Source organism: Camellia sinensis, chromosome 6 (assembly GCF_055761805.1).
Source record: "Camellia sinensis isolate YWXY chromosome 6, ASM5576180v1, whole genome shotgun sequence".
Taxonomy (NCBI): Eukaryota; Viridiplantae; Streptophyta; class Magnoliopsida; order Ericales; family Theaceae; genus Camellia; species Camellia sinensis.
Genome location: NC_138966.1, coordinates 199,284,355 through 199,298,559, shown reverse-complemented (window position 1 = coordinate 199,298,559; position 14,205 = coordinate 199,284,355). Strand labels below are relative to the sequence as shown.

Sequence of the window (14,205 nt, the reverse complement as noted above, 5' to 3'; positions counted from 1 at the left end):
ATATTATAATGGATCATGTTAATAATAATTTTATGAGTTGTCAATAAGAATTTTTATAAAAAAAAAAAAAAACTTAAAATTCAATACGCTTTATAGATATTTTTGAATATTTTTTAATACACTTTTCAGGTTAATATCAAGGCTAATAATAGCCATTTAAGATCGTTTTTTATGTTTAAATAATTAACAAACAAGTAGAACTTGATCCTAAAAATCTTTCCCTTTCTCCTTTAAGCTAGACTAGATTAAGTATTTTCAATGTAAAAACCAAAACCAAAAACAAGAAAACAAACACATAAAGATGACAGGGATGATTGCTTATTTATACATATATAATGCATATATCATATGATATGCACTGAAAGCTTTAATATTGAAAGCATCATATATATAATAATAGTAACAGTAATACTTATACTACTACTAGTTGAAAACACTAAACGATTTTGAATAAAAAAAAAGAAAAGAAAAAAAAGAAAAGAAAACACTAAACGATGAATACAAACACAGCAGAGCAAAGCAACAGAGCCTTTTTTTATAATTGTAGTTTATTTAGTACACCAGGGGGTTCTGATGATGAAGATCTTCAAGCATCCACAGATTAACTGAGTTGGCCTCACCCAGTCCCTCGAACTGAGTTAACACTGAGTCCAAACCCAGGAACGATTCCAAGCTAGAAATCTGCTCTTTGAACTCAAATTCATCAAGACAATTGACCTGGGGTGGTGGTGGTGGCTCGGTGGGTAGTGGGCTCACCTGAGTGGACTCAGGGATGACGCATCGCCTCTTGGCCGGCGGCGGCGTTGGTGGTGGCTGAGCGAAATTGAGCTTGGCTTTGTCGCCGCGGATGCGCTTAGCGGCTTCGTCGTAGGCTATGGCGGCTTCCTCAGCGGTATTGTAGGTTCCGAGCCAGACTCGGACTCCCTTCTGTGGGTCGCGAATCTCAGCCGCCCATTTCCCCCATGGCCTCTGCCTGATTCCTCTGTATATGTTCTTCCGAATCCTCTGAGTCTGACTCTTCGCCCCCTCACTCTTCTTCCCTACAATTTACACAACCCATTACATATGTGTGTGTGTGTGTGCGCGCGCGTGTGTGAATGAGAGATGTATTATATATATCACCTTTGTTGAGTTGTTTGGGCTTGCGAGTTGTGGTCTTCTTGTTGTCGGACTGGGATGAGAGGTCTTTGAAGCCATGGCTACCCAGACCAAAAAAATCGGAGGAGAAGGGGTCGAGTTCGGACCAGAGGTCGGTCGTCGTCAGTTTTCGGCTCCAGTGGTCGGGGACGAAGTCGGAGATGATCGCACCCCCGCACATCTTTGTTGTTACCTTTAGATAGAGAGAGAGAGAGAGAGAGAGAGAGATAGAGTGTGGAGGAGAGGCTTTAGCGAGCGAGGCGTGGATTTATAGAGAAACGTTAGGGATTTGGAAAGATATTAAAATAAAAAAAATAGATAAAATATAAATAAAATATATTTTTATTTTATTTTATTTCAAATATATTTTTTAAATTTTTTAATCAAACACAACATTAACATATATGATAAAAGAAAAAATAACATAATTTTATATTTTTTGAATTATAATTAAAAAAATATTATAATTAAACACAATATAACATATAATTAAAAAATTTATGAGTTATAATTAAAATAATTTTTTAATTTAAAAAAATTAAGCATAACTAAAAGTGAATATGTTATATCTTATTTATACTGTATTTAGTTAAAAAATTTGAAAAAAAATTTAAATAAAAAAATATAAACAAAATATAACGATATTTTACTTAATTTTATATATTTCTCAATTTTCTTTGTAAATTTCTTTTTAAATCTATCAAAAAAAAAAAAAAAAAAAAAAAAAAAAAAACACGTTGAAATGAGCCTGTTAGAATTTTTCGGATTTTTATAATAGAGACGACGGTTACGACAGATCGGTGCACAAAACGACAAGATCCCTCGATCACTTTTTTTGTTTTTTCTCTGGGGAAATTTGATCAGGCGGTGTGAAGTGAACCAGTGAGGTTTTAAACGGGTGATAAATGAGGGAGGGGGGGAGTGTGGGGTCCGGGAACTTGATCGGACGGTGAGGATTGAAGCCAGTGAATATGTGGGGTCCATCATGGGGAATCGTGAAAGTTGATCTCAGGGGTGCGGGCCCCAAGTGAGGAGGAAATAGGGATCCGTGTCGGAGTGCGTGGGTGTGTGTGTGTGCGCGTGTGATTAGGGTGTGTACTGTAAGAGTCATGCAGCTCAGCAGCTGTAGTAGTAAACAAACGTCACAGTGCTTCCAAAATTTAACGGCTCAGAGTTTACGATGAGATTTTGAAGGTTTTTTTTTTTTTTTTTTTGTTCGTTTGTTTTGTTTTGTCTTTTTTGATCTAATGATATTGGATTAAGAGATTTGAAAAAATTGAAAAAAAATACAAAGAAATAGGAAAAATATAAATATATTTTATCAACATTTCACGTACTTTTTTCATTTCTCTTTATAAATTTCTTGTCAAAATTTTCAATTAAATACAGCATAAGAGACTATTCGTTGTTGGATTTTTTTAATTATTTTTGAGTAAATTTTTTTAAAATTATGTTTGAAAAGCTGATCGATTTTTTATTTTTATTTTTTGTTTTTGTAAATTTTTTAAAAATTGATTTATTTGAAAAGTTGAGTATTTTTTGTTTTTGTGAATCAAAAAGTGGAGTAATTTGTTTTTGATTTTCTGAGCATATGATAAACAAATTTCTTTAACTTTTTAATTTTTTTAACCATAGGTTAAAATGTTGATTTTTTTAGAACATTTCAAATAACATAGGTTAAAATGTTGATTTTTTTAGAACATTTCAAATAACTATTAAATTAGGGTGTGACTCGTTTATGTAAATTAAATTGACGAGTTTTAATTTCTACAATACTTAACAAGTCAAGTTTAAACTCAAATTTTCAAAATATTACTAAGTTTTCAAGCCAAAATTAAAAAATGCTCAATTATTTGGTTATCCTTTACATATTCAAATAATAAGAATGGCAAGGCTTTATGTCATTTAATATATTTTACTAAAATTAAACAAGTTATGAAGTCAAAATATGTCTCCCTTGTAGTTCCTTATTTTGACTCAGGCCCATAGTTTTGCATCACAAAAAGCTTGTCAAAGATAGGAGGGCATTTCAAGAAACACAAAGAAAATTATATAAGGTAGTATATTTTAATATCTTCAAAGATTGGTTGGTACATGCATAATTTTCTAATGATGTCATGTGTGATAAATGCTCAAAAGAAATAACCAAACTAATGGTGAAGAGACCAATTGAGAATGTGTCTAGATCTAAAATACCTGAATTTGTTGAAAAAGAAACATACTAAGAAAAAGTGCAACCATGTTCCTATTTTGCATCACTATCAGTAGTGAAATTTTACAAAAAGAGGCCAATATAAAATTATTTAAATTTTAAAAACACAAATAAATTACATAAATTTTTATCATTAAAAAAGAAAAAAAAACCCCAGAATACTATATGGGTTTCTTAAAGTTTGGAGGGCCCAATGACTAATTGTTTGAATAATTTTTTTCTTACAGCTTATGGACAAAAATAGTTTAAATAAATTTAAAAAATTGATTACTGAGAAACTAATGAAGGAGTATTTTTAACTTTTATTGACAAAAAGCTGCACTAAACAAGCCTTCACTGTGATTAAACTTGTTATGGTGCGAGGCTTGAGTTCTGTAATATATGTAGGTATTTAACATTAGGGCTTGACCTAGTAGATAAGCTCCCTTGCCGATTGTGACACTAAATTCAAGTCTTATTTGCTGTAAACGGAACTATCCTTTCCCTATTCCCCTCTTATCAGTCGGACAGAAAGATTAAGGCGTCTTTTGGTAACACTACGTTTTTAGCTTTTTGTTTATATTTATAAAAATTTTAAAAATTCAAATAAAAACTTGTTTGGTAAAATTTTTGATTTATAAATCAGTAGTTTCAATTTATAAATTTGGCCAAAAAATTAAAACACAAAAAATGTATTTCCATTTTGAGTTTTGAGTTTTTTTTTTTTTTTACCACCCAACACTAGCCATCAACCGCCACCATTTTCCATCAACATCTTTCGCCACCACCACCCACCTGCCACCCACTCACTACCACCACCCATCCCTCGCCACCGCCACCACCCACCACCCGCCACTACCATCTACCGCCCGCCACCACTACCCGCCACCTACTTGCCACCACCACTCACCACCCACCTACCACCACCATCCACCACCTGCCACCACCAGCCACCTGCCACCCACCCGCCACCACCACCACCCACCACCCACCACCACCTACTCGCTATTACCTACCACCCGCCACCGTCACCCACCCATCCACCGTCACCACCACCACCACCATCACCTACCACCCACCTGCCACCACCAACCACCACCCACCACCCACCACCCACCACCACCCACCACCATCCACTCGCTACCACTTGCCACCAACCACCATCACTCACTCACCCACCACCACCACCGCCACCACCACCCGCCACCACCCGTAATCCGCGTTTGTAGTTTATGTTTTTCTAAAAATAAACAAAAAATAAAAAAAAATCAGTTTATAAAATTTTTGTAAATATAAACTGAAAACGTAAACGTTATCAAACATAAATATTTGCAGCTATTTTGGCAGTCCACAAAGCTATGTTTAAGCCCTAGCACACAAAGACCTAACCATTGCGTTAGACCGGGTGGTCAAAATGGAAAAACGACAAGCTGCTAACATGGAGCGAGCTCTCTTCCCTTGCTGTGGCTGGTCACCTTAGTTCAGTCGAATGAGTTTTGAGAGGCGAAACCAAACCGCCCGGTTTCTACTAAACCGCCCCACTCCCAAGGATCTTCGATAAACTTCCCTACCGACCCCACTTCTACTTCCTTTCTACATACTTTCCTAAAGCATGATCCACCCAACAAAACAAATTCTGATCTTGTTTCTAATATTCCGAAGTTGAGGATCGAGCTTTCGTGTGTCACTGATTTAGGGTAAAGCTATGTTTAAGCCCTAGTTAGACATCAATTAATTGAGATCCAACTTTTCCAGCCAGACCAAACAAAGTTAGGTAGAGAGAGGTTGGAATTTCCACCACTAATCCTGTATAAAAAGCAATTAAACCTGGAGAAGGCCATAAGTAAATGAAACTTATTAAACAAGAGAAAGAGAATGGATTGACAAAAAATACCAAAACTGAAATGACAAATTTTTGTGGAAAAAAACAGATTGATTGTCAGACAATGGCATCACACAAAATACCAAAAGAAAACTGGCTTTTAGGAAGCAACACAAAAAAAAGGCCGAAAGTAAAAAAAAGAGTGTAGTTTCAGTTATGCTTCCCAACTCCTCACTTGGCCTCATCTTCAGAAACAAGCTAAGCCACACACTCTCTGCTTCAGTGCCTCTCTCTCACCACTTTTGTCTCTCTCTCAAACAATATGGGCCTGTACCTCTATTGGCTTTCCTCATCAATCCTGTTTTCTCTGTGACTATTAATCACAAAGTCACAACCATAAAAGATTTTTCAAAGAAATTTGCCAGTAAGTGGTGAGATATGCATTTATCGGTTTAGGTGCCTCTACAAAACAGCAGAGAATATTTTGAACTATGGAAAGACCAAAAAAAAAAAAAAAAAACAAAAAAGTCACACTAATTATCCTCTGCTTGTGTGTATGATTTTTTCGAAAGCAGGGGAGAGAGAAGGGGAGTTTCACGTCACGGGTACACCAACTTGGTGTACTTATCTTTCATGGATTTGGTTAAACTGCTCAAGTATCAAATCATGACAAATTTAAATCATATGACATTGAAATACGTATCTAAATATTAAATACGGTTAGAAGGATGCATCATAGACACATATCATAGACACACATATATATGTATATATTATATATTATATAATATTATAAATTATGTAGAAATGTATATGAAATTAGATAGGATCTAGAAGAAAAATATGAAATTTCTATATTTTATCTATATAATAGGCAAAAAATATTCTATTACTAAGAATTGTGGATTCTTATTCAAATATAATAAAAAAATTACATGATCAAAGGGTTCAAATTAAATATGGTGTTGGAGACACATTCACACTCATACCCTTGTCTTATGACATTGAAATATGTATCTAAATATTAAATATAGTTACAAGGATGCGTCATAGACACACACATATATATGTATATATATTATATAATATTATAAATTATGTAGAAATGTATATGAAATTAGATAAAATCTAGGAGAAAAATATGAATTTCTATCTTTTATCTATAAAAATATTCTATATCAAAGTGTTTAAATTAAATATGGTGTCCAACACATATTCACTCTCATACCCTTATCATATTCGGTGAATCTGAATATTTAAATATGGGTAAATTACACTTACACCTCCTGAGGTTTGAGTTTAATACATATCACCTCCTGACATTTGAGAAATTACACTAACCTCTCTGTCATTGTAATTATTTAGACGGAATGAAGATATTGAAGTCATGCACTTTCTCTTTTTTTGCTTTGCTTTACTTTCTCTTTTTTTTCCCCTTTCCTTTACTTTTTTTTTTTTTTTAAATGTAATTTCTTATGTTTTTCTACTACAGTTGTTACCTTTGATATAAACAGAGAGTTTTGTGAAATGAGACTATTAACCATAAGAGTGAAAATGTAATTTTCAAAACGTCAGGAGATGAATAGTAATTAGACCAAATCTCAAGGGGTATCAATGTAATTTACCCTTTAAATATTCTCACGAGGGAGTAGGAGACAAAAAATTCATATGCCATGGGTACACCAACCGACCTAACCAACCGACCTAGTGTACTCAGCTTTCTAAGAAAGAGGGTCCACAATTCAGGGGGAGAGATATAGTTTCAGAGTGTACTCAGCTCTCTCACAAGGGGTATTCATTGCTGTAATGAAAATAAAGGGAGAAGAAAAGAAAATTACAGGCAGCACAACTATATCTAATAAATAGAATTACATTTCTATATGCAGTAAGAAATTAGGTAGAGCAAAGCAATAGAAATTAGGTAGAGCAAAGCAAATCATGGATTGCTGGTAGCCACCCCCCAAACCTATAAATAAACTCCAAGCAAGGTATGAGATCCATGAAAATTGACTAACACTAATTGTGGAGAATTAGGCAAATCACAGGAATTGAGGAAGCAGAGTAGATAAGTAGACAAAATATTCTAGTCCCAAAATGGGAAACACAAAACCAAAGCTAAAATTGAAGGACCACTCTACAAAACTAACATATAAAAGCATCATTTCCCAAAAAATAGAAAGCTAATCTAGAAACGAAATGAGCAATTATTGATCCAATGCTAGCAACGCTTTTCTAGTCCCAAAATGGGAAATACAAAATGCAAAGCTAAAATTGAAGGACCACTCTACAAAACTAACATAAAAGCTTCTTTCCCAAAAATAGAAAGCTAATCTAGAAACAGCCAAGAGTAACTATTTTTATCCAATGCTAGCAACAATTTTCTGCCCACAGAAGTATTTTCATTTATTTCTTTACAAGCAATAAATTCTGAGGCACCATTCAAAAAGATGCTTGAGATAATGTGTTGTATGTTGTTTGTTAATGACATAGCTTTAGTTGTCCAAACTACAGGTGAATTTAACGTCAGAATTGTGTGAGAATTAAAATCTAAAAGTTTTGTATCAAGTAGGACTAAGAGTACCAGAAGTACAAATTTAACAAAACTACAAATATGAAGGAAATTGCACTTGAAGAAAAATAATTGTAAAAGAGAGAAGCTTATACAGGCAGCAGCCTGATTCAAAATTGCACACCAGATAATTGATGCAGTATCTGTAAACATGTAAATGGGCACTCTAGGACTCCATGCATGATTTATGTCCCCAGTGAAAAATAAGGTATGGTGCAGGTTCTCTAAATCAAAGTTTTATTAGTCTCCGCAAAGTCACTCTGCACAAATCTTTCCATAGCAATCAGTTTGAAAATAGATCCAGACCAATCTTCTTGTCGTTTCTACCATGGTGCTTTTCGTGTCTCTACTCATTTTGTTATCATTATGCCTAAAATGTCAGTTAAGGTTTGACTTAGTGTTTTAAAAGGCTCTAGGCGTACCGAGAAGAGCGAGGCACGAGGCGAAGCACGCACCTCTCCAAAGCGAGGCGCAAGAAGAAAAGCAGAATTATAAAATAGAAAAACATTTCAACATAACAAATATATATAGAATTCTAAAAATCATAAAAGCAAGCTTTATAAGCATAACAGAGAAGAAAACAGAGAGATAACCCAGCGAAGAAGCACAAGAAGAAAAGAAGAATAAAATAAGAAGAGAAGAAGCAAAGAAAAGTAAGGAAAGAAAAAACAGAGGCAGACTTATGAAGAGAACCCATTGAAGAAGGGAAGAAGAAAATAAGAAAAGAAGAAGAGAGGAAAAATAAAGGAAAAAAAAAACAGAAGCAGAGAGATAATCCATCCAAGAGAATCCATCGAAGAAGAGAACCTGAACCACCGAAGAAGAGAAGAACCTAAAGAAGAAGTTGAAGTCGGGTCGTCTTCTCACTTCCTAATTGCATTTTTTAATCTTCTCCACTTGAGGTTTTTTTTAATCACTTTCGGCTCTCTTTTGACCACGTTTGGTCATTTTATATTGAAGAGTTTTGATTCCCTATGGGTATGGCCACACAAAAAGCACTTAATTAACAGTTGGAGTAATAGGTAAAACCCATGAAGTCCGCGCCTCAAAGAATAGCCCTCGCCTTGGCGCCTAAGCTGCGCCTTGCGTATTGCGCCTTGCTTTGATCTATTTGAAGCGCCTCGTTGCGCCTCGCGCTTAGGCGCACGCCTAAGTGCACCTTTTAAAACACTGGTTTGGCTATTCTTCAGTTTCCCATGGTTGCCCAAACCAGATAATACTGGAATTGGTTCTCCCTTCCTTGTAAAGTCTGCTTCTCTAATTTATTGCCCATTAATTCCTTACTAGCAAGCATTTTTCCTCTCCAATATACCAACTGGTTGCAGCTCAAATACTCTGAGCTAACATACAACATCAACTAATTTATAGCCTAAAAACACTGTATTTCAAGTTTTGGAATAAATTTCATATCCCTCCCAATTCTAGAGAAGTAGAATTGGCTAGCCAGTTTTGTTTCAGACAGCCACTTTAAAAGAAGAAACAAATGCACACTGTGCGGTGCAACACACTCAAATGTTAAAACGTAACTTGTATTCTTACCAGTAAGGTGGATACCACCACCACCACACAAAAAAAGAAAAAGAAAAAAAAAATGAATAAATAAAAACCAAAAATCAGGTGGTGTTCAATGAAGAAGTTATGCAGGGGCTAACCATCAAGTAGCTACATGCTTATCATAGATTGCAATCCTGATCTATGCATTCTGTACATCAGGTCCAAATTCATTAAGGCAGAGCATTTGATTATGCACAGGCGGTGAATACCATCATTGGCCACACTAGTGAAAAATGCACCTAAAAGCACTAAAACATTTCAAAGTTCGTTACCAATTGCTAGAACAGCGATATCAAATATTAAGAAAAAGCAATCAAAAGAAAAAGAAAAAAAAAAAGTGATTCATAGCATGAAGAAAGAATGTGTAACTTGAAGTCTTAAGAAGGTCAAGGATGTCAAAATACTCAACAAATGTGCCCTAAGACATGAGTTTAGTTACAAAGCAAAAGGGTAGCACATTTGTTCATGTTTTTAACATTAGATGCAGAATATACTGAATCACATGATCCACCACACATAAACCACACAACACGTATAGCCTCAATTTACAATCCAAAAGACAATTTAAATTAGTAAAGAAAGAGAATGTCAACTCACAACCAGCAAAGACATGAAATACAACAAATCATACATGTAAAATTACAGGTCAAACATATAAAGAATAAACATGTTTCCAAGCAGAATGTTATTATTCCCCAACACATTGATGTGAAGAGGGTGAATAAAACTATCAACCGTATGGGCAAAAGGAAAAAACTAAAAAAGAGAAGAAGAAGAAGAAGAAGAAGAAGAAGAAGAAACTTCTCTAGCCGGCCATTTTAGTCAAGCGGTGAACGGTACTTCTTGCAACCCTGTTACCAGGATCAATTTTCATGACAGTCCGGAGGTCTTCTGCCCCAAGTTTGTACTTTTCCATACTCTCATACAAAAGTGCACGTTGTACAAGGACAGCTACATTTTCACCATCATGTTCTAGCACCTGCACAAGAAGCAAGCAGTGCATCCTATGAAGTCTTTCCTTTTTTTTTTTATTTTTAAAAAAAGAAAAGAAAAGATAATTGAGAAAAATACCCTAAAATAAAATAAATTTTAAAGAGCATATGACAGAGACCCATTGCCCATATGATAATCGTGCTATATTGGTTGCCATCACTTAAATTAGTCACTCTCCAATAACTCACACCAATAGAATTCTTAAACATATGTAACATAGATTATTTTAGGCCTTCCAGTGTGCGAAATCCACCAAGTGGATCAGAGAGCTGTTGTGAAATCTGCCTAATCAGACTAGCAGGATCTAGGAAAATTCAAGTAAAAAATCACAGTTTTCCCATGATCCATGTTTGTCACTGCAACTGAACCATCAATCCTTCAAACAGCTCTCCAAGCTATATGCTCTTAGTTACTTTTAAGCCATCAATTAACAGTAGCATGATAAGAAACAATTCAAACTAATTCATAGGCTATAATCTTTACACTAGATAAGTTGATTAAATATAAATTTTCAACCTTGCAATTAGAATTTAAAAAATTATTCACCACAAAAGAATTATTATATACCTTTGTACAATCTGCCACAGCCTTTTTATACTCCCCAACTTCCTTGTAACATGAAGCCCTGCTAGACAAGACCTCCATGGAAGCAGCACCACCACCAGTCTTCTCAAGAAGAATCACAGCCCACGAAAGCCACTTTATGGCATCAGCATACTGCCCCTGTTTGTAATTATCCATCCCCTTGTTTTTTGCAGCGGAGGCTGAAACACCAGCAGGCGGTGGAGGAAGCCCTTCAAGCTCAGTCGTCCCACCCATATCATTCCCTCCCCCAAACTCTGAATCCATCCCCCAATCGTCAGCACCCGAAAATTGCTGGCTCCCAACTCCTTCAGACCCCTTAGGAGCTGCTCCAGCCGAGGCTGAGGATGAGGTAAACAGAGAATCAAAGGCATCAACACCGGAGGACTGAACAGGAGGCTGATTCTGAGAAGTAGGAATTGCAAAATCGTCCATTTTCGAGTAAGAACTAGAATTCGATCCCATCGAGTTGTTCTTAAACTCAGGAAACGGGTTTGCTGCAAATGCGGGTGTGCTTGATTTTGAAGCATTTTGAAAATTTCCAAATGCATCATTGCCTGAATTGGACTTCTTATTATCATTGCCTTTTCCTGCTGAATTCATACCGCCTGCTGACTTCGATCCAAAATCAACCAAAGAACCAAATGGGTCCTTATTCAAACCCATCCCACCTCTACCACTATTCATTGAAGGACCTCCAAGATTCACACTTTTCATATTATTATTCACAGTACTATTGCCACTACTATTGTATCCACCAGTATAACCCCCAAAACCCTTGGAAGAACCCCAATTACTCCCAGAATCACCGGTTTTTGGGAGCGAATCCGCCATATTCCCCATTGAAAACGGACCCTTATTCGATCCCGGTGCCGAAACAGGGGTTGCATTCTTCAAAGGCACATTGCTATTGCCCTTATTTTGCCCTATAGCAGAGCTAACAAGGTCACCAAACAAATTAGGGTTCTTGTTATTGACAATCCCAATACTGGCGGTGGTGGCACTAGGCGTCGCCGCCGCCGGAGAACCCCAGCTCTTCCCGAAGATGTCACCGACCATCGAGGTCGGAGCACTCGGCGGCTGGTTCGACACCGGCTGGTGAGTCCAGGAGGGTCTGGGTTGCCAAGACGAGGTCGTATTGGGCTTCGATTGCGTAGATGCGAATGAAGAAGATGAGAAGGAAGATGTTGTTGGGTTCTTGCGATCGTTGAGAGATCGAGAACGGTTCGAGCCGATTCCGAAATCGAAGTCGTAGTTGTTCATGATCTTGAATTTTTTTTTGGGGTTGTGATCTCAAATGATGAGAATTGAAAGACTATATGGAAAAAAATTTGGAATTGAATAGTTGAGATTGTTGTTGTGGAGATCGGAGAAGCGGAATTGAATAGTTCAGAGCGTACCTGGTTTGAAGGAGATCGTGAAATGGAATTCGAGATCACGAGAGAGAGAGGTGTGGAGGTTTGATGCAGAACGGTGCGCAGCTTTGTTTGGGGTTGATTATAATATTATAAGACAGACGAAATATGGAATACACCACCTCAACTTGGTGATAAAAAAATGGGAAAATTATTTATAAATTTTATTAGGGAGACTTATGTTATATATAATTTTACTAAAATATTTATATTTTAATAAGTTTTGTAAGAAGTTTATTGATATATTTATCTTTAATATTAGTTGTTAATATCATAAATAATAGTAAAATCATATATAAGAAATTACATGTTATCATAGATCATATTTACATAAACGTAACGTGACACCTACATAAACGTAACGTGACACCTATGATCTATGGTGACATTCATATCTACATAAACGTAACGTAATGTGACACTTACACAAACGTAACGTGACACCTATGATCTATGACAATATAGGAAATTGAATGTTACCATAGATCATATTTATATGAAACGTAACGTGACGCCAACATAAACCAGCAATATTTTCATATTTAATTTAAAAAAATAAGAACTCACTAAATTTGCGAAGTGTAACGTGACATGTCACGTTACGTTTATGTAGGTGCCACGTTACGTTATGTTTATATAGGTGTCACGTTACGTTACGTTTATGTAAGTGTCACGTTACGTTACGTTTATATAAGTGTCACGTTACGCTACGTTTATGTAGGATCTTATAGAATACATTCCTATCTAAATAGGATTTGAGACTCTATAAAAAAATTATACAGGATTTAACCTACCATAAGTATTTAAAAAATGACTTATAAATAAATCTCCCTAAAAAAATACATTTTAATATTTCAAAATGCATCACAATTATAGTTAAAATCAACTAATAGAATATGGTTATGTATTTTAGAATTAATTAAAAAAAAACCCTTAATATTTCACTTGTTTTTCAATTTAATTCTCAGAATTTCAATTTCAATAAATTAAATTATGAACTTTCATTCGTATTTCTCCGTCTATTTCCATCCATTTTCGTCTCACTTTATCTTCTTCTTTCTTTTAGATCCAAGCTAACATGTTCAAATCATTATATCTCATTCGTCATAAATCCATTTTGCTTCATTTTTACGTCGTTGAATTCATCTCATGGTTTAATTTTCATTCCATCCCTAGTACGTCTTGTTATATCTTTTTTTGCATATCATCGAAGTTCCAAAAGTTAAAAATAAGATTTTTTTCCCCCATATTACAACCATATTTTTAGGATAAATTACAAATACATTCCCTGAGATTTGGTTAAAATACAAATCGCCCCCTATGGTTCTGGAAATTACATTCCACCCCCTGAATTTCTAATTTCATAACAAATCACCAATTTTATAAATAAATCATTAAATCAATTAATAGGTTTTAATGATATTAGAAATATGTTTCAATTAATAATTTAAGTAATTTTATTATTGTATAGGAGAACAATTATAAATTTTATTTTTTTAAATAATTTTTTTTAATAAGAGATATTTATAATTTTCTAAACCAGAAGAAATAATTTGTAATTTAAACAAATTTCAGTAAGAGGTGACCATATTTTTAGTAGCTGAGAAGCAAACGATGATGCTATCACGGCAGGAGAAATCTTACTTTTAACACCCCTACCAAACATCAAGTCAGCACAACACCATTTTCTTCCTCTTCCTCTCTCTTTGTCGTTTTGATCTTCAACAAGTAAAACAAAATCAATTCATAATTTTTCAAACCTCATATGAAATGAATAAAAAAAAAAAATCATATGAACAAACAGATGCATATATATATATAAACACACAATTGAAAACTTTTTATTTACAACAAAGAAAACAAAATCTATTTCAATTAGTTTCTGAATCTCTTTAACTGATACAAATATATACACACATTGAAATTTTTTTTTATTTTATTT

The 14,205-nt window shown here is 34.9% G+C and overlaps 2 protein-coding genes across 3 annotated transcripts; both read right to left on the bottom strand.

Annotated features, from left to right (window-relative positions):
• Positions 1-302: 302 nt before the first annotated feature.
• Positions 303-1,439, bottom strand: LOC114317223 (ethylene-responsive transcription factor RAP2-3). The gene is made up of 2 exons (XM_028263930.2): positions 1,123-1,439; positions 303-1,040 (listed from the first exon to the last, which is right to left on the bottom strand). Exons 1-2 carry the CDS (start codon positions 1,316-1,318, stop codon positions 553-555), a joined length of 684 nt encoding a protein of 227 aa, XP_028119731.2. The 5' UTR covers positions 1,319-1,439; the 3' UTR covers positions 303-552.
• Positions 1,440-9,817: 8,378 nt separating this feature from the next.
• On the bottom strand, positions 9,818-12,399 carry LOC114317222 (uncharacterized). Of its 2 annotated transcripts, XM_028263929.2 has the most exons (3): positions 12,249-12,393; positions 10,834-12,163; positions 9,818-10,252 (listed from the first exon to the last, which is right to left on the bottom strand). In XM_028263929.2, the coding sequence occupies exons 2-3, from the start codon at positions 12,109-12,111 to the stop codon at positions 10,079-10,081; spliced, it is 1,452 nt and encodes a 483-aa protein (XP_028119730.2). In that variant the 5' UTR covers positions 12,112-12,163; positions 12,249-12,393; the 3' UTR covers positions 9,818-10,078. The 2 variants fall into 2 exon arrangements, with proteins under 2 accessions (XP_028119730.2, XP_028119729.2); XM_028263928.2 differs by having other exon boundaries at positions 10,834-12,399.
• Positions 12,400-14,205: the final 1,806 nt, after the last annotated feature.